At 44.3% G+C, this 20,100-nt stretch overlaps 3 protein-coding genes across 5 annotated transcripts in view; 2 read left to right on the top strand and 1 right to left on the bottom strand.

Moving 5' to 3' along the window:
* Positions 1-2,445: 2,445 nt before the first annotated feature.
* NUDT1 (nudix hydrolase 1) lies at positions 2,446-6,543 on the bottom strand. The gene is made up of 4 exons (XM_088529467.1): positions 6,479-6,543; positions 5,883-6,039; positions 3,144-3,289; positions 2,446-2,945 (listed from the first exon to the last, which is right to left on the bottom strand). The coding sequence occupies exons 2-4, from the start codon at positions 6,032-6,034 to the stop codon at positions 2,773-2,775; spliced, it is 471 nt and encodes a 156-aa protein (XP_088385593.1). The 5' UTR covers positions 6,035-6,039; positions 6,479-6,543; the 3' UTR covers positions 2,446-2,772.
* Positions 6,544-6,559: 16 nt separating this feature from the next.
* Positions 6,560-8,755, top strand: MRM2 (mitochondrial rRNA methyltransferase 2). Of its 2 annotated transcripts, none has more exons than XM_088529466.1 (3): positions 6,560-6,617; positions 7,196-7,482; positions 8,274-8,755. In XM_088529466.1, exons 1-3 carry the CDS (start codon positions 6,571-6,573, stop codon positions 8,696-8,698), a joined length of 759 nt encoding a protein of 252 aa, XP_088385592.1. In that variant the 5' UTR covers positions 6,560-6,570; the 3' UTR covers positions 8,699-8,755. The 2 variants fall into 2 exon arrangements, with proteins under 2 accessions (XP_088385592.1, XP_088385591.1); XM_088529465.1 differs by having other exon boundaries at positions 7,193-7,482.
* A 2,654-nt stretch (positions 8,756-11,409) lies between these two features.
* Positions 11,410-20,100, top strand: part of MAD1L1 (mitotic arrest deficient 1 like 1) — a 322,579-nt gene continuing 313,888 nt past the window's right edge. For both annotated transcript variants that reach the window (XM_088529470.1, XM_088529469.1), the window contains exons 1-7: positions 11,410-11,559; positions 12,832-12,972; positions 14,770-14,949; positions 16,090-16,214; positions 16,907-16,988; positions 17,846-17,976; positions 19,181-19,295. In XM_088529470.1, the coding sequence (XP_088385596.1) occupies positions 11,410-11,559; positions 12,832-12,972; positions 14,770-14,949; positions 16,090-16,214; positions 16,907-16,988; positions 17,846-17,976; positions 19,181-19,295 (924 nt within the window). The remainder of the gene's footprint in view (positions 11,560-12,831; positions 12,973-14,769; positions 14,950-16,089; positions 16,215-16,906; positions 16,989-17,845; positions 17,977-19,180; positions 19,296-20,100) is intronic.

Below are 20,100 nucleotides of genomic sequence, written 5' to 3'. Positions count from 1 at the left end.
AGAATTTCTTTCCTACTGGACTATTAAGCTCCTGTGTCATTTCTAAATGCATATACTACTTAATACAAGCTTTAGTTTGCAAACGTGATTTTTGGAAGACTGGTCAGTGTGCAAACAGCAATATCATGTTAACCTCAATGTATGAGGGAGTTCCTTCCAGGATGTGTCCCATTTGTTTTAGGGAGCTGTCAGATTTGCAGAGAGCAGCATCAAGTCCAGTCTCTTTGCTCTAGAGGAACACAGCAGGGATCAATCAAGTTGACTTCAGTTTTCTGTCAATTCTAATCACAATGCAGGGGAAATGGAACTAGTTACCTCCCTGTGATTGCTTTCTACAGCCAGGAGCCTCGCATCTAGCAATAGTGGGGAAAAAAAAAAATCATGAAATTGCTAGTTCCATTTAGCTAAGTAGATTGCAATAAACACTAAGCAAACAAGACTAGGTGAAGAGTGTGCGCTGCTTATCCATGAACTGATGCTTCTCTAAACTTAGCACCAAAGAGATAATGTGCCTTCTTGGATGCTTTCTGTGTGTCTTCACCTCATGGTGACAGAGGTGAAGACATGGTGGTTTCCATGTGTTCAAAATAGCAATGACAGAAAAGGCCTCCAAGCTTTGTGTCAGTGTCTCCATCTGATATGCCCAAATCCAGGTTAGCTGAGAGCCTGAAGCTTCACCTGAAAAGTGTCTTTCTTTCAAAAGGGCTACATGTTTTCCTCACTCCTAAGTTACCTCTGCTTCAAGCTGTTGGTGTGGTGACACACAGCCTTTCTGATCAACATGGAAGAGTTTCCTGTTGCAGAAAGGGTTTCTACCCCATCAGATTTACAATACAACCTTGATCTTTGATGCATCTCTTGTGTCTTTCCTCCTCATTCCACATTATTTTAAGTTGCTGCTGGTAGCCTGTTTTAAACTGTGCCTTACTGCATTCTAGTGCTTTTACCCTTCTTTCACCATGCAAGGGTGTAATTCCGGGAATTTGTAAAAGACTAATTTACAATCCTGTTTGCTGTTTCCTAAAAGACAAAGATCACCAGCTGGGTACACAATTTCAAACACAACACTCCAAAACTGCAGCAGGAGCAGTAAATAGTCACTCCTCTTCCAAAGGGTTAGGGCTAAATTCAGTGCTGGTAAAAGCATCTTTGTAAAGGGATGGATTTGGTTGCAGAGGTAAGGGATGGCATTTGTTTTTTTTTCCCTACCTGAACTCCTGCAGAAAAAATAAAGCAGTTTGAGTACTCTGGCCATGTAGTTTACCCTTTTCCCCAGGAGATAAGATTACAGTGCAGGTGTCAGCTGCCAGACTCCCCTACCTACCATGCAGTAAGGTTTTTACATTCTGTTACAAGCTACCCATCTCCTTGTGCTTATTTTTTTTTCTTACACTTGCCTCAAGCTACTGTCTCCATTAGAACAACCACAAACCCATAGTGGGTTGCTGTGTCAGAAGCAGAGGTGAGTATTAAAAATCCTGTAAATAAGTCAGTGTGCAAAACAAAAGGAAAGGTAAGAGGATGTTAACTCTTATCCTCTAACTTCTGGCTGTGGCTTTCTGAGCATATGAAGAGCGTTGTTGAGTGGTATAAATTATTCAGAATCGCTTTGGGGAGACAAGGAACAATCTTGTTTGGAGGGTGTGAAGTTTGCTTGCCTGGAATATCTTGTATCTTTGCTTTGCTCAAATAGCCTTATGTATGAAGCACTTTATCCAAATGCAGGAATTAAACTGTTACAGCAGCTGGTAGACTGGAAATGTTTACAAATCCTATATTACATTCCAAGATTCTATCTGTAAGTGTTAAATGTGTTTATAAAAGTGTTTAAAAAAAAAAAAAAAAAGCTCATATGAAACTTCTTATATGTGATGTGTTATTTCTAGCACAGTTTGATTAAGCCTGCAGTGCCCTGCATGCTAAGTTGGCCTGACCTTGGTGCTCAGTACATCACCTCTGGCTGGCATGTGGCAAAGCCTGCAGCTGTAGGTGATTCTTAACACAGATCTGCTGAAAGTTGAGCTTTTGTCCAGCATATTTCTGCTTGTGAGTACAAAATGCTAAAAACAGTTGAAGTTCCCAGCAGGAGCTCCAACAGAAGGAAGAACGAAGCTAGGGCTTGAACAATGCCATGTATCCATGTCAGACTTCTGCTTTGGACTCCTGTAATCTTATGCTGCTATCAAGGGGAAAATCCTGAAAGGATCCCTACTTTAAACTTTCCAGAGGATGTTCAAAGTGCTGATCAAGACTCACCTTGTCCCAGAAAGTAATGTTGAACATGGAAGGAAAGGGGGTGGAGGAAATACTTAAATTCTAGTCTTAGCTTGGGAAGCACAATCCCCTGCTTTATCCATTTAATGTTCTTGCAAAAGGAAGCCAACTAGTGAAAGGCCCTGAAACAACTTAGAAGCTGAACAACAGCTTATAACAGAACAAAAGATGTTTTTACTTTAAAATATTTTTATTTTTTAAAGATATCTCTAACATAAGGAGAAAAGCCTAACAACTTGCTTGAGAAGGACAGAACTAAAATTTTTAGAAGCTGTCATCAAGCCACCACTGAAGCCTACCACAGCCAGGGACTTCACAGCATGAAAGAATTACTTTTCTTTCTGTTCTAAGAAAGCCCCTGACTTCATTTGCTAAACCACAGGGAAATTGGTCTCCTCTGCTGGAGGGCTGAGGAAGATAAGCAGTGTAAGAAACAGTCACGCTGATCCTAGCCCAATGTGGGCAACAGCACGTGGCCTGAGCGCTTCCCTTTTCTTCTTAAACTTCCTCCACTTCTTTAAGGGTATGCTCCAGGATTGTGTCTTGTCCCTGGAACTTAAAGTAACCACGAAACAACTTCTTCTGAAGCACCAGGGGAAACCAGTAGGCATCGTCTGCCCACATGTGATTGAAGGGCACCTCGTCCAGCTGAAACCACTGCGGGCGCATTTCTGGTGACAAAAAAAAAGAGAAGTGCTCTTGCTTTCTTGCTGCCTGGGCTTTGGATGTCCAGCAACAGCTTCTGGCTCCAGCCCAGCTGCCTCCCTTCTCAAAGGAATTTCAACATGAATAGATCTGCATTACTTTACTAGCAAATACTGCCTCAGAGAAGAATGCACATCCTTCCTCCCCCTCCTCTAACCACCTACCATCACTTTCTGTTGGCTCCCCATGAAAATCATCTGCCCGGAAAATGTGAACTTCCATGAGTTCAGAGTTGCCCACAAATTCAAATGTGATCTGGCCCATCTTCTGCAAGGTGTCCACAGTCAGTCCGCTCTCCTCCAGAAGCTCCCTGCACAAGAAACAAGACCTCTTGACATGAGAGGGACAGCACAAAGTCATTAGCTCTGCTTGCACATTCAAAACACTTCAGTGAGCCAAAGGGGAAAGCTGCCTGGGTAAAACAGAGCAGGACCCAGCTGCAGAGCATACAGGCACCAAAGAGGAGTGTTCTGGCTTGCACCAAAATATTTGTCTACTTCCATGACAGTGGAACAGTGTCAGACTGTCTGCCTTATGTGTTATTTCAAGCTCCTAGAGAGTGGTAAGAAAATAGTCTGTGTAGGATGGGGGAGGATTCAGGAAAATGGACTGTTTGGTGTCATTTAGGTTTCTTGCCATATGATCTTTTTCTGAAATTTGTTAGAAATGGACAAATGTTCAGAAGTATTAAGGCTGTAGTTGGATATAGCTGAAGAACTCCAAAACACACTTTACTTAGGCAAAATGCTTTGGCAACTTCAAGCTAAATCTTGCAGAACTGTGGGTTTCCCACTGCAGGTGGGAAATGTTAGGGTGCCTGTGCTTGCCACAAAATCAGCTGCTTTGAGCCTAAATAAAACTTATTTATGGAACATGTTTATACAGCATTACTTGTACAGGAAAAAATAGGAATATCATCTCCCAATTAAATGCACTATAAAAATACAATTCAATTATGTTAAACTTTCCATTTCTACTTCTTGGAAGTACATTTAGAGGCTAGAAGGTGAGACTTTTAAGAACTTTTTTCCTCCAAGGTTGCCAAAGAGCTCTTTTCCTCGCATCACCATGCAGGGCTACTTGAAGCAGACTTGATTATTTCCTTATATGCCTGCACTATGTAGGACCTTCTCTAACAAAGTTGGTGTAATTGGAAGTTGTAAAGTTATTTCATGTTTTTTCTAATGTACAAAAATAATGAATATTTTGAAATTCAGTGTATCTTCAATTAAGGTTAATAATTAAATACGACTCAACTTCAAAATTAATTTGTAGTTGCATTTTTGTAAGTAACTTTGTCATTAGGAGTAATGGGATTTATCTTTAAAGCTCCAGCTTGCTTTGGCATCAATTTCATGAATCCCATCCTTCAAAATTACATTGGTACATAATATCTTTGCTAATTTTAGTTGATCTTCCTGGGAAACTATTTATGTCTCAAATAGCATCAGTTTTCTCAGCAACAAAGATAAAAGCCTCATTTCATAGGCAATGATAATTAAACACTAAGCTAACACTTTTGTGGTTTTCTGAGCACTTCATACATCTGTGAACTGCTCAGCTCCCTATACAGTAAATGGAAACACAAGAGGTAATAAGCTAGAAATAATGAACTAGCTAAATGCCTCCCTTGTAAGATCAGACACTGAGGAGCTGTAGGTGCCTAGTTCCTCAAGGGAATGTTGTTCTTGTGGTGGATTATAGAAGTATGGCTGATCCAGGAGCTCTTGTTCACGTTTCTGCTTGACGTTTAGCTATTCTGTCAGTGCTGTGCACACACATGACATACACTATCCCTTTGCAAACCCCACCAAAATATGGGGGTACGAAAGGGAACCAGAGCCTAGTGCCTCAGCACCTGAGAGGGAACAGGGTTGGACTGGTGTGGATGTGGAGCAAGTATTTGGACTACATGCCATCCTCCTGGAGGACAGCTGCCTGGGCCACTGTCTGCACCCTGCACTTGTGTACACCTTTACCAAGCAGTATCTCACATACATTGAAGCTCTAGTTTCCAAATCCAGGTCTGCAGAGATAAGCACATGCCCCTCCTAGATGAAATGCTAAATAAATCAACTCAGTAGATTTACACCATACTTGGTGTAATCTAAGTATGGCAAATGAAGACCTGGTTTAAGTGACAAACCGATCTCCTTCCACTTGAGGATAATATATGACATGAAAAGACCTGGTGTAGGAGTCAGTCACAATAACCTTGTGCCCTGGTGTGTGCACATCTGTGCAAAGGGTTCCGTGGTTACCTCACCACAGAACCCGAGTGGCGGTAGGAGACGGTCCAGAGCCAAGTCTGTTAAGTGGCCGTTGAGCACTAAGTTTCCTGCAGGTGCAAGGTAAGTGCGGGCACACGTCAGTGTGCCTTGGTATCTCAGACAGAACAATGCACAGAGATTTTAAGAGTGTAGCAATGCTGCCATGATCTGCTACTTAATTTCAATGACTACATAAAATCCAGAAAAACTCTAGTGCTAGCAGCTTTAAAAATAGTATTTTTTACCTCTGGGCTGAGGAAATTCAATTCTCTTACTTGGCATTAGGACATGAAAATGTCTCCGTCCAGCCAATTAACAAATTTCCACAGTGCCTTTCACAAGCGAGCTGTAAAAACTTCGAGTAGTCAGTGACTCTCTTTTTCACACAGTACTAAAAACGCCACCGAAATGTAGCACCTCCTCAATAGCTTTATAGTTTTAGGCACTGGCATTACAGTGACCTGAGTCGTAATCCTGCAGTGCAGCCAAAACTCGACCTGCGTCTGCACCACGTAAGAGCCTCCGCTAGCCGTAGTGCACCGAGCTTCGGTTTAGATGTCGTCCGAGGCCGAGACGGGAGGGCGCGCGGCAGCTCCCTGCTGCGGGTGCCTGCCAGGCCGCGGGCGGCCTCACCTGCGTGCGGCCTCCTCGATGCTCTCGCCGGGCTGCACCTTGCCGCCGAAGCCGTTCCAGAGCCCCGCTCCGAAGCCGCGCTTCTTCATGCCCAGGAGGACGCGGGGCGGCCGCACCACCAGCACCAGCGTGAAGAGCCGCGACGTGAACATGGCTCCTGCGCGGGGCCGAGGAGGGGGTGCTCAGGATGCCGCTCTCCTGGGCGCGGGTGGAAGCCTGGTACCCCTGCCCCAAATACGTGGTCCCCGGTGTCCCGACATGAGTGGCACCTTGGTCAGTATGCCCCAACCACCTGCACTCCCTTCCCGAATGCCTGTCCCCACGTCAGCGCACCCAAATCTATGATCCCCAGCACTCCCCCAAAAGCTCTCCCAAACCCGTGGTCCCCAACACCCCTCCCCAAGTCCTTGTCCCTCCAGCCGCCTCCCCAAGTACCCCGTCCCGCTGTGCCCCCATGTGCTCGATCCCCTGGCCAGCACCCCTTACCCAAACGCCTGCCCCCCGCCCCAGGACCCCACAGAGGCCCTTACCCCTCACCAGCACTCCCTAAATCTCGCCCCCTTCCCCAGATCCCTGCCCTTTTCGCAAACCCCGACCCTTCGCGGCGCCCCAGCCCGGCGGGCAGCGGCGGCTCCGGCTCTTCCCGCGCGCCGCCGTCCCCGCCCCGCGCCCGCCCCGCGCTGAGGCGATGGCGGCGGCCGCCATGGCGCGGAGCGGCGCCTGCGCCCCGGCCGGGTGCGTGAGGCGGCGGCGGCGGCGGCGGCGGCGGCGGCGGGGCCCGGGCACCCCCTGCCCCCGAGCGGGAGCAGCCTCGGCCCGCCGGGGCTGGCGGTTCGGGAGCCCGCGGGCTGCACGAGTAGCCGTGGCCGGGGGGAGCCCTGGGGCTCCCGTGGAGGTCACGAGCTCGCAAGGAGGTCGCTGGCGATTCGTCAGCTTCGATATTTGTTAGCCCCCAAATTCGTTATTTCTAAGGGCCCTTCGGAACTAGTTGGAGGTTGCTGTAGCTCTTAAGTGTAAAAGACAGGGGAGGAATGGGGAGCTCTGAGGAATGGGATTGTCCTTTGCCTACTCTGTGCTGCGAATGGCGGGTGAGGGCTTGGTCCAAGCTAAGCCTTTATTTATTTTTTTATAATTGGACCAGGTAACTAAAGAGGCTATGGGTCTCCAGATTCCCAGCTCGAGGCTGTGGGGAACTTGGCGGTAAATGGAGGGCACGGAACCATGGCGAGGATCAGAATTAGTTGCTGTAGGGTGTTAAGAAATACGCAGTGTTTCTGTGCTTGGCGTTAACCCCCCTCTCCCCTTGGCAGCAGCTGGAGCTGGATGTGCCGTTCCCTGCAGCGCGGGCGCTTCCACGCGGCCGCCGCCGTCCTCGGCCGGAAAACCGGGGCCGAGCACCGGTGGCTGGAGCGGCACTTGAAGGATCCCTTCGTGAAGGCGACGAAGCAGCAGAACTACCGCTGCCGAAGTGCCTTCAAGTTACTGGAGATGGATGACAAGCTGCGTATCCTGCGGCCCGGGCTCTCTGTGCTGGACTGCGGAGCGGCCCCCGGTGCCTGGAGCCAGGTTGCTGTGGAGAGGGTCAATGCCCTGGGTGCCGGTGAGTGCCTGTGCTTAGGAACCGAGGCGGGGATGAGGCTCCCTCTGAAGCCTCCGAGAAAGCTCTGCTGATGGGGAAGGTTCATGGGTACAAACCGTCACCGCAGTCACCAATAGAAATTCCAAGCAGCAGAGAACTCCAGATCTCTGGGTGCAGGGAGATAGTAAAGCAGAGTAATTATTCACAAATATCCACACACATCTGGAGAAATTGTATCTGTGAAACAAAAACATACCATGAGGTGCTGCTATAGGAGTAACAAGTCTTCTGCTTAACTGCGTTGGAGGTAGTTACAGGCTGTTGTGCCTGTTCTCACTAGGCTTGGGGAGATCCTCATCCACCTCTGAAATTCATGTGGCCTCCAGAATGTGACTTGGCTTTACTAAGTTTTTATTTTCCTTTCTTGAATAATGGCAGTAACCACTATGTACAGTTTATGTGTTTTAGGCCACTACTATTTACCAGATAAGGCATTATCATCTGTTTTATTATGCAGAATTTCTGGACTGCCAGTGTTGAAAATATCAACAGAAATAAACAGCAAAAAGTACCCCTTGCTTATCTAGGATAACTCACTTTTAATGTAAATGGATTAGCATGCAGGAAGCCTTGCCAAGCCAAATAATGCACAGCAAGGACAGGAAGGAAGGACAGGAGAACTATACTTCTCTGGTGATATGTTTTTCCGTTTTGAATGTCTTGGAGCTCAGGTATCTGCAAGTCTTTTGCAGCACTTATATAATAAGAGTGATCAGTGTGACATTTATTCTTACGACGAGCCTTGTTTCTAGATCCTACTGTCCCTACTGGTTTTGTCCTTGGAATTGATCTTCAGCGCATTTCCCCGCTGGCCGGAGCAGTCTTCCTGTCGGAGGCCGACGTTGCAGACCCAGCCACGCTTAGGACAATTCTCAGCCTGCTTCCTGCAGGGAAGGTGGATGTTATCCTGAGTGACATGGCACCTAATCCGACAGGCATCAGAGAACTGGATCATCAGAAGTTGATCAAGTTATGCTTGGGCCTTCTGGATCTCTCCCAAAGTGTTTTAAAGCCAAAAGGAACCCTGCTCTGTAAATTCTGGGATGGGCAGGACTCCCGTCTTCTTCAAGGGAGACTGAAGGAGCAGTTTCAAGATGTGAGAACTGTAAAGCCTCAGGCCAGCCGGAAGGACTCTGCTGAATCTTACTACTTGGCAAGACTGTACAAAGGGAAATGAGAGCTGAGAACTGCAGATCATCGAATTGGAGATCAGGCACTGGTTGGAAATTTTTACTTGCAACGTATTTAAAATAAGCCCCCACCTATCATTAAGACCCCCAACTTTAAATGTTGCATTTTTGAGCACAGCCTGGGTTAATATGCTGCAAATCTTACGAAGAATGCTTTTAAAATACAAAATGAAACCAGGATGGTGCCCTACTGAGTTGATCCACTAATTGTACAAGCAGAGACGTCCAATTTAGCCTCTCACCTGTGGAGAAATCTGTCGGGAATGGAGAGGAATAATCTGAAAGGCAACCTCCTGGGCTGGAGTAATGGAAATGACAATAAAACAGTGATTATAGTGTTTTTTTTTTTTAATGTTTGTGCTTGAACATCATTGCGCTACTACTGCTGTCATATTGGAGACTAACCACAAAGGCAGTCTCCAAAACAAGAGGGAACGACATGGGGAGCTTGAGCCAATTTATTTCCTCTTTGTCTTTCTTAAAAGCTAGTGCAATTTATTAGCTCATGTAAAAGTAGATAACACTTCTGTGCACTTCAGAATCTGCCCCTATAGGCTGTCACATACAATCTATGCTGCAGGCATGCAGAGTGCACGACTGGCGCTGGGATACTGAGAGGCTTGATGGCTTTGCTGCTTTACCTAAAGGCACATGATATATTTAGAAATTGTTGCTTGACTGTACTCATAAATCCAGCAAACAAAAGAGGGTCATCACAACTGAGAAGATAATTTTTGCCTGTGTTTTCAGTAGTATTTCATATTTCACCAGTGATGTTTTTGAGGTAAAATGACAAGATGTTTCTTGGATTCCAGACAAGTAAAATTATTGGTTGAATTGCTAGAATTCTGTTTGTGAAAATAAACAGAGCTGCTATCTTCTCTGGAAGTGACAACTTTTACACTAAATAGCTCTTTTATCAGACTGAGTGAGGCATGAGTTATAGGAGGTCCGGTGGCACTGTCTGCTTCTAAAGCTTCCAAGTAGTTCTCATTATAGACACCTCCTTCTGTTTTGCTTAAAAATTTATCAAGTTATTACTATTTTGTTTGAAACCTTCCATTCTGGGTCTCTGTACTGAACATTGTGCATGAAAGTGTTAGCAAAGCAGGCTCAACTAGGGAGCTGCATGTTGATTTGCTTGTGTTTGGGAGGAGAAATGGCAGTCTGCTGCTTGAAAACATCATTAGCTTGTGATTTACAGGGAGGGCTGCCCTGAGCAGGGTGCTTTTCTTGTTCACATGGTTTTTACTTTTGCTCCTCTGCTCGCAGATGCAGAAGGGAAGGGCAGCTGCTCACGGGTGGGAGTCCTGAAGTCTGCCTGGGGGACAGGGCGAGGAGAAGGGTGTCCTGGGAAAGTGCTAGAGAAAGGAGGGAAAGAAAGAGCAAATGGGACAAGGATGGGAGAACCCCGAGGCTGATAAGGAAAAAGTGAGGAAAACAGAAGGTGCAGGGATAAGGAACAGCTGCAGGGAGACCCGCGTGGGAGGGAATCAGCCCATCCTGGGAGGCCCAGCTGCTCCCTTTTCCTCCTGCCAGTAATTCCAGCGTGACCTGGGAGCGAAGCCCAGCTGGGAAGCAGGAGAAGCTGCTGGGGTGGTGCGCGCGACGGGCATTACGGTAGGCGGCGCGCGTACTGGCGGCATTACGGCGGTGGCGGGCCCGCTTCTCGCGGGAGGCGGGCGCGAGTTCCCGCGAGATCGCGGCGGCGGCGCGAGGAGGGAGATCCAAGCGGCGGCTGTGGTGAGGGCGGCCCCGCGGCGGCTCGGGCTCCGGCTCCCGCTCCCGGGCGGCTCTCGTGGCTCTCCCGGGCCCAGGGCTCCCCTCACACGCGGCCCTTTCCCCCGGCTCTTCCCGCTCGGCCACGACCGCGTTCGGGCTGCCCCCCTCGGTAGCCGCCGGGGCCCCCGCCCGGACTGTGGGGCGGCGAGGGGCCTGCGGCTGCGGAGCCGAGCGGCTCCCTTTATTTTTTGTTTTTGTTGTCCCCTGTAAATTGTGTCACCTGCCCCGTGTCCGCAGGGGCGCTCGGAAGCCCGGCTGCCTCTTGGCTCCTGGTCTCTTGTGCCTGTGTCCCACTCGCCCCAGGTGAACCCCTTGGAAGTGAGAGTTGTGAAAGTCTGTGCAGGGAGCTGTAGTTGCACTTCCAGAAGTGGCCTGTGAGCTTGGGAAGTCTCCCCTGTAGAAGCTGTTTTCCGAAGTGCTTTTTGGAAACAAGAATCAGGTCGCTGCCTCATCTGTGGTAGATGTTGCTACCAGGTTGGGTTATGGTCCCTCCCAAGCCCTGGAAGTGAGTTGGGGAGGAGCAGCGAGGGCCTGGTTTGTTCATGCTGTGCCCTGTGCATCTCCCTGGCACAGGGTAGCTCCTACCCCAGCTTCCTTCTGATTCAGGAGAATTTGCTCTTGCATGTTTGTGTACTTGGGGTCTGAGACTCAGGGGAAACTATTTAAATACAGATACACAGTTTCTGGTGGAGAGCTAAGTGGAGAGAGATCTTGCATCAATCTCTCCATTTTTAGGCTCAGTTGGTGTTTTCTGTTTCACCCAAACCCAGCAGTAACCTGTGAATCCATTAGCAGTGACTACAGGTAGGTCCTGGTCTTGTATCCAGGGCAGTGTCCTTGGCCTAGAGCAGAGCAGCCAGTCTCGATGTTTTGCTCTGAACGTTTTGCTGACAACTTTCTTTGCCTTTGCAGAGCCATGGAGGACTTGGAAAACAATACCACTGTCTTCTCCACGCTGAGATCCCTCAACAACTTCATTGCACAGCGTGTGGAAGGGGCGTCTGGGCTGTCTACACCAGGCTCCTCTCAGAGCTCCCTGCAGATGCAGTATTTGCAGAGGCTGCAGGTGAGGGGTCAAACACTTTCTCATATATCCACACCAAAGTGATGCTGGGGCTAAACGCCTTCTGATTTTACACATTGAGATTGATTTCATTAAGACTTGACCGTTCTTTCTGAAATTGCTCATGTACAGTCAGCAGTGGAAAAGTTTGCTGTGGGTGAACATTCTACCATCTTTATTTTTTTAAACATTAGCTCTAAGTGTATTTTTGTCTTGTGAAAATTTAAGGAAAGTCCTTTGAATTTCCTTTTCCCAATTATATCTTCATATGAGCTCAGAAAATTAATTCATAAGTTGTCTGCAGTCCACTGAGCCTAATAGGGATCTTTCCAGTAAGTTATCCTGTTACCATTTTTCACCTTCTTTTAAAGTTTCTTTGCCTTGATGCCTACAGGAGACTTCTTACAGGAGGCTTGTGTTTTGGCTTCGATGTGCTAAGCAGTTTTACTCCTTGTTTTCCTTTGTTTAAAAATCCATGTATTGCAGTAATTTTTTTTTCTCCTTCTGAAGGATGCCTTTCTGTTTTTGTCTTGCTTTGTGTTCATACTACTTGTAGTAAGATGACATCTTGGATCATAAGGGCTTTACGTTAGACTGAAGGAGTTTCTGCATTCTATTTCTTGACATAGTTTCTATTTAAATCTCTAAATATAAAGTAAGCCTATATTTGCCTTTTTAATGTAAATCTCCTTTGCATTTAGATCGCTGGCAAAAATTTGTGCACTTTCTGGTTACAGAGCCTTGATTAGATATGTGGTGCTTATATATTGCTTAGGCGTGATGTGTTCTTTTAATATTATCTGTACTTTAAAATATCTTTGCGTAGAGCGTTTAGTCATAAAATGTTACTGAAAAACATGCTCTTTTGCTTAACAGTTGAATTTCGTGGGGAAAATGATCTCTGCTTCTTGGCTGCTTGCTGTTACTTTTATGAGGCTTGGGGAATTTGTAATTAACCTTCTTTTAGATAGCAAAGTATATTTTTGTTGGATAGAGGGCCTCTGGAGGCTGGATGAGAAAATCTCTTTGAGGAACTTAAAATTGTTTCCAATTAACAATGATTTGATATGGGTTTCTGAGGGTGTTGTTGAACTCCTGACCTTAGGTTCCCAATCTGCAACTTATGTGAGAAGACACAAATGAGGTGATAATTTCCTTTTAATTTTATAAAGTACTATGCAAGTGTCAGCATAGTGGTGCAGGGCTGGTGATAACGGATGTGCTACTGAAGTGCTGTTAATGTGTAATATCTCCCTCCACATGTGAACTCGCCAGTTGGAAGAACAAGCTGGGCAGATCCATTCTAAGTCCCAGCTCCTGCAGGTGGAACGGGAGAAGATGCAGATGGAGCTCAGCCACAAAAGGGCTCGCATCGAGCTGGAGAAGGCAGCTAACACTAATGCCAGAAACTATGAGGTAAGCGTGGCAGCTGCTTCAGGTTTGATGTCATAGGCCTCTATAAGGACATGCGTGGTGGGTTTATGTTAGTGTTTTGGTTTGAATTAGGGTTGTGGTCTTGTGCTGTGCTTTGCATTTGTGTTGTGCTCTGTCTCGGTCTGTCTGCACTAGGCTTCTGGATGAAACAAAATTGAAAAATGCACTGCAGGAGCAAATGTGGTGTTCTCCAACTGCTAATGGGTATTCAGGGCCTGACTTGAGTTAATGTGTGGTAAATACTCCTGAAATACACACTGTGAAGGCATCACAGCCTTCACAGCCTGAAATACACACTGTGAAGATTCCCAGCACCAACTGTTTGGCTCTACAGTTCTACTTGCAGTGTGTTTCATTACTTGTTGCTGTCGACCAGAGCCAGTGTGAACGTTAGCATCTTGTTTGGTTGTGGAACTCTCTGATGATCTATCACTAGATTCTAGTTTGGCACTAAAGTTGTCATGAGTAGCAATAACAAAAGGGGCTGTTTTTTAATTCTCCCAGAAGTGTTTAAACCTTTTCCTCCCAGGTGGTTTTAAATTTTCTCTGGCACAACTGCAAACATTTAGTTTGTGTGACTAATTAATTGGAATAACAGCAGTGCCAGCTATGTGCTGTCAACGAGAGAGCTTGTGTTGATAAGACAGTGAGCCCCACTCAGGGACTAATAACTCTTATTGCTTTCTAGTTTTATGCCCATAAAGATTTGTTTAACTGTGTTATTGAAATAAGCAGTAGAGCAGTGAATTTTGTAGCATAATAAAGGTTTTATATGCAGATGACTTTTCTAAAAAAGACTTTTTTAAGAAGTTGAAAATACATTTTGTTGTATTTTTTGAAGGGTGTTGGGAGGCAGATTTAGGGTATAGTTTTGAAATAGCAAGTCTGTGACTGAATTCCTTGTTCCATCTGAAGTCAGGTGGTCTTGGGATTAAGCCAAGAGGAGTTCAAATTGGAATCTAGTTGAGTCAGTTGCAGAAACCATTGAAATACTGGTACAAAAGGCAGTAACAATAATCTAGCACCGTGGTAATTACCCTGCTCAGATTCTGTGTTTTCTGAGTCATGTGGATAAGGTTTTAGGAGCCCCACGCTGCTTTACATAATCCTTGCTTACTATGTAAATCCGTGTCTCGATTTGCTTTGATTAGCAAAGCAATTTACTGCACACTTTTCAGTAAGTGCTAATCAATTTGTGGTAGGAATGAACTGGAATAGTATATGAGGAGTTGTCAGAGAGCAAAAAGGGAGCAAATGTGGCTGAAAAGCCTGGGCCCATACAGTGCTGGCTTTGTTGTATTCATTAATATTACTGTGTTTAAACTTGGTTTCTTTTCTATTAAATAGGTTTGTACAAATAGGAGAAATTGCAGAGGGAAATTTGTCTTATTACCTCAAGTATTGAGGTCTGAGATTCTGAAAGTAAACTTACTATGCAGGGGTCAGTTTTAAGTTGGAGCACAAAGTGTTTTCTTATTTGTTGGGCTGTAAAATAAGCAGTGGAGTCTGTGAACCCATGTTATATTCTAGTATTAATGTTCCATTCTAAGACGCTCGGACTCTTCTAATTTTCTAGCTCCATTAATCTGGGTAACTCCCTTCTCACTGAGTTGCTACCAGTGAGATTCTGCACCCCTCTAGTGTGAGGCTTAAAGCTATGGCCTAAGTGACACCGAGTCATGGTGATGTTTATGCGATTGCAGATAGCAAGAGTAGGGATTACTGTTGTGCTACTTTTTTCGTTGTTGGTTTGTTTATTTTTTTATTCTTCTTTACAAGAGAGAGGCTGACCGTAACCAGGAGCTGCTCACACGTATAAAGCAGTATCAGGAAAGGGAAATAGAAGCTGAAAATAAACTGAAAGAACAAATGGAGCTGAACAAATCCTATAAAAAGAGTATGGAGACAATGAGCAAGAAACTGCAAGAGAAGGAGGACAAATTAGCTGAAGCAAATGAAGTAAGAAAAGAATATATTTCTAATCCATTCATAGCTTTGGGTGACTTTGAGGATCTTGTGAATTGAAAATGACTCTCCCTACACACACCCCTAACTGGAATCTCTGTGCTCATTTATGGGGGATGAGTATACCCTGGTGATGTCCCCCCTGTCACAATTCAGAGTCCAGACACAAGTGAACAGCTCGGAAGAGGTTGCTATGTTAATTAACAGTGAGAAGAGATTGCTTGGATGTATGGATGTGGAGGAGAAATGCAAGACAAGAGACAGGATCTGGGTTTAAAATTCAGCATAGGTGTAATTTAGTAAAGAATAGGGAAAATAATAGAGGAAATAATAAGCTGAGAAGGTGTGAAAATGGTCAAGGAAGTAGGTGGAACTGTAGTATGAATGAGACCCAAGTTGTGTACAAGGCTTGTCTTAAACAGTCTTAAATGCCTACGTTTTTCATTGCATAATGAAATCTCAGATAATAACTTCAGCTCTTCTGGAGGAGCCACCTTCTCAATCATCAACCTTTGTAACTAGTGTATTTGTAACCTGTTTAATTTGATGTCCTGCACCAGCTGACAGTCACTAGCTACCGAGACCTTACCCTTTCTCCCTGCTGAGGCATCACTGGAAATGTAATGTATCTAATGTACCTGATAAAGCAGGTAAACAGAACGTGGTGATTCTCAGTAACAGAAATGAGAACAGTGGTGGCACTTGAGAGAAACTAAATGCATGTGAGATTCTTGTAGCAGTTCCATTTCTCTGTTCTTTTTTATTTTCTGTCCATCAATCCTAGGATAAGATACTATGCGTGTCTCTAGAGAGCACCTGGAGAATATATACATATAGATACAAGAACTAAACATCTCAAAACTTGTCTGGTAAATGGAGCTGAGTGATGTCTGCAGGAACCAAACCTGTTGAGGGCCTCAACTGTTATTGAGGAAATAACAATTTGGTTGACACATGAAAGCATCTAAAAGGTTTTTCTTTTGCATTTTGAGGTGACTTTTGCAAGACTGCAGGGTTGTTTCTGGATTCACTGTTTTGATCTTGTTTTGGGTTTGGTATGTGTATCACTGTCCATAATGTCCAGCTTGGAGATTCACTGGCCCGTGTGTTTATTCTTTCTTTTTGCCAATTCAGACAATCACTGTATTAAAAGGGAAAATATCTGAGCTGCAGTGGAATATAATGAATCAAGAGATGCAGATGACGAGCCAAGACTCTCAGAAGCAGGAGCTGATGGAACGGTTGGATGTTCAACAAAAGTAAGCAGAGGGTGAATGACTGCAGGGGGAAAGAAGAGGCAAACAAAACTTCAGTCTTCTGCAGCTGCTGTCACTCAAACTTTCAACAGCATTTGATTTCTACTCTTCAAAGGGGTTCTTTGATCTAGGTTTGCAGGTTGTAATTATTATTTTAAACCAGCTCTGAGAAGCAATTTAACTTTACCTTTGAGTGGGGGGGCAGGGAAATGTTTAAGGTAAAATCTTTCGGTGATGTCTTATGCTCATGCTGCAGAGTTAACAGAAGGCAGGTGGGTGGAAAAGGCTAATCTGGATTTTATAGAATGAGCAGCATAAAAATACTTAAGCCATAAATCCTAGTTGGGGTATCTGAAAGACACAATGAGCATGTTCTTCCTTGCTTACTGTATTCAGATCTTCAATTCCAAAAGCACCGTTTATTTCTTTGCTCTAGGTTATTTACTGTAGGTGTACGTTTGTTGGTTTCAGAATGAAGGTGGCTTTTTTTGAATGTTTCTAAAGGTGTGTCTTATTAAGACTGGAATTTTCTATGTCTAAACTAGATGATATGAGGCTGAGTCTGGGGCTGTCTTCTGTGATACTAACTTACATACTTTACTAGAAGTGTTTGATAATGTTTGTACTACTGCGTGTGGCTGGTCCTTGTACATGATTCCTGTGTGCTAAATGTCTCCCGTGTCTATATTTAATAGAAAATGGCAAGAGGCTAGTCAGCAGATCCAGACACTGCAAACAAGCCAATCCTTGCTGGCAGAATATGAACAAAAGATTAAGGTAAGTAACCTCTGTTGAGGCTCCAAAGTTTAGCTTTTAGTTTGTTTCATAGAAGAGTGGAATAGTCCCTTTTTAAAAAATGCTATTAAAGAAATAGGTTATTTTGTCATGTAAGAATCTGTTCTGGTAGCCAGAGCGAGCTGAAGCTGGCTAAAATCAATTGGATGGACAAGGCTACCCATAATTAGCCTTTATGTGACATTCTTCATCTTTGAATCAATAGGTTGGAAAAAATTTACCTATGCTTTCTCTATAGAGAGCAGATTTATATCCTTAGGCAATACTCTGGATGAATGCTCTGTTTGATCTTGTGCCAGAGCTTGATGCATTAGTATTCTAGAGCCATCCTTTTTAAATGGTGGAGGATGATCCCTAGCAGCTACAGTTAGGTTTCTGCTTCTTGAAAAATACTTCCTCTGGAGTTGTAGTTAGCTCTTTTTAAAATTGCAACTACTTGTAAAGACTTCAAAACCACTGCCTTAAATGTGAGCATAGAGATCCTTTCAAATTAACATTTAGGTTGGTGGAAGTGTGTGTGTTTTCATTTTCTTATCTTTTTGGGAGAGAGAGAAATCCAGAGTGATGCTTTGCTTTGAGCAGATGATGACAGTAGCATTGCCTGTGGTTTCCGTAGGGAAAGCTACGCTGAAAGGCAGCTTCCCTGCATTCCTACATGAGGCAGCAGAGCCATGGGAAGGAAAGGTGGGGAAACAGGACAATTGCAGTGGTCAGACTAATAAAACTCAAGAAATCTTATGAGCTTTTTTTGAGGGGGGGCGGAGCAGGGAGGGAAGGGGTTTTAGTTCTTATGAGCTTGAAGATCATCGTAGTAGTTCTCTTAAACTCTTTTTTTCCAGGATCTGGAACAGAAGTTTTCCCAGCAGGAGCATGATGCTTTAATTGTTAAGAACATGAAGGCAGAACTGGCCCGCTTCCCAAAAATGGAACGGGAATTGCGCCAGCTCCGAGAGGAAAATGTCTATTTCAGGTGAAAGAAGGATTCAGTTGTTGAGGGGGCTGACTTCTTCTCTGCACTTTATACAATTGCACTATAAGGACTTTCAAATTCCCACATCTGGCTAATATTGTTTCTAGTGTGGCATGCGATAGCGAACTTCCATATGGGAAACTTTAGGAAGAAGTTTATATGTTGTGTATAAATACTGCCCCAGAATTGAGCAGTGTTGTGATGGTTACTGGATGACAGGATTTGAGAAGATCTGTGTCATCTTCCTGATCCCTGTAAGAACTTCACAGAATGAGTATTGATCATTTCAGGGGGTGATAAGTATTTATTAGAAAAGATTTAGTGTTTAAAGATTGTGATGAGCTCCTTCTATCCAGGTTTGTGAAAGAAATCCCTATAGAGAGCAAGGCAGCTGAACATGTCTGTAATAACAGTTGTTGCTTAGTTATTGTTACTACTGCTTTAAAGTGTTGTGCTAGCATAACGTTTGGAAAGTCTTTTGTTTAAATCTATAAAGCAGTCTGATATAGACCCCTATAGAGCAGACTTTGTTTGAAAGTGTTTTTTTTTAACTTTTTTTTTTTTTTAAGAGTAGGAAACTTAATTTCCTCCTTAGATGCATGAAAAATGGCCTGAATTACAAGAGTATGTGATCCTACCACCTTTTTTCATACCCTAAAATTAAATAATCTCTTAATTTTGTTGCATGGGTGTCTTTATTTTCTTGGAGTTGTTCCTCACACTCATTTTTAGGCCCAGAATCATGGTATCAACAGGTTAGAAGGTCATGTTTCTTGAACAGTTTTCTTTCTCTTGCACACCTCTGTTAAAGTAAATAAGAGGCAGTCTCCACACGTGCTTAGTCCTCACAGAGTACAAAACCCCTGAGTATCTGCTACTTGCTATGTTTCAACTCTGCTTTCAGCCTAACTGAAGCTGGGAGTTGGGAGTCTTTTGCTGCCCATCATGCTGTTTTGCCAGTTAGTAAAGCAGGTATGAAACTTCAGTTTGTTTGGACATGATGAGGACAACACTTAGAGTGGAAAAATACAGTTCAGTAAAGCTGCATTTCTTTGTAGCAATGGTTTAGAAGTGAAAGTTGCTGAAGTGAGTGGGCTTAATGTTGTATGTTTGTTCAATACCTTATGCTCCCCTCATGTATATCTGGAAGTTGCATGTGGAAATTGAATTGTGTGGTTCCTTAATGGTTGCCTTTTTGTCGTAGGGAAATGAAAGAAAACAACGGATTGCTCAAAGAGGAGGTGGAAGGGCTGCAAAGGAAGCTGGAACGCTATGAGAAAGTGCAAGCACAGCTGGTGACTCTGGAGTTGGAGAATGAGGTGAGGAACTAGGAACGTCTGGTGGATGAGGGGTTTGCTTTGTTGCTTGTCCTGTCTTCTGGCCTGTTTCTGTTTTGTCTTAGTTATTTGCTGTAATTACTGGGTTTAAACCAGGCATTTTCTAAACCTAAGTGTCAACATGAAGGGAGCTATGGCAATGGATGGTAGAAAAGACAAAAGGATATCTACTGTTCAGCTGAAATGAAAGTTTTCTAAAATGAACAATCTCATAAAGGTATTGTCTTTTCCTTGATGTTTTCTTTGCTTCTGATGTGTGTGTGTTTTTATTATTTTTTTTAAATTAAGCTCTTCCCATACATATTGTTGCTGAACTGCTTGGTTTGCTGCTCAAGCCAGCAGCTCAGAATGAGATTTTCAGTGAATATAATTGTCTTGCTTCCATCCTGCCCTGTAGCAAGTGTGCACTAAGTGGTTGAGTTTAACCTAAATGCATCAACTTGCTCCTTTGCAAAACTGTAATGATGACTGCTCAGCTTTAGATAGTCTGATCTGATATTGACTGAAACTAAAGCTGTAGGAAGAGCTGTAAGGCAAGTGGGCCTTTGAGCTCCTTATAGAACTTAAGGTGGAAAGGCAAACTGGTTTCCTTGCTACCAGAAGTGTAGTCTGCCAAGGCCTAGTGCAGTGGGGATAGCTTACTGAGCTGGATAACACAAAGCTCTGAAGTGAGTTCTGTGTGTCACAGAGCTGTAGTGACTAGGAAAATGTTTGTGAGAGCTGGAAAATGACACTCCAGAAGTCCTAGATAACAGGATAATGAAATTCACAGGAGAAAAAAAGGAAA

Source organism: Tinamus guttatus, unplaced genomic scaffold (genome assembly GCF_059628265.1).
Source record: "Tinamus guttatus ecotype Peru unplaced genomic scaffold, ASM5962826v1 Tinamus_guttatus_pri_ptg000330l, whole genome shotgun sequence".
NCBI classification, from domain to species: domain Eukaryota; kingdom Metazoa; phylum Chordata; class Aves; order Tinamiformes; family Tinamidae; genus Tinamus; species Tinamus guttatus.
Note: the sequence above shows the minus strand (reverse complement) of the source record. Positions and strands in the feature narration are given on the sequence as shown.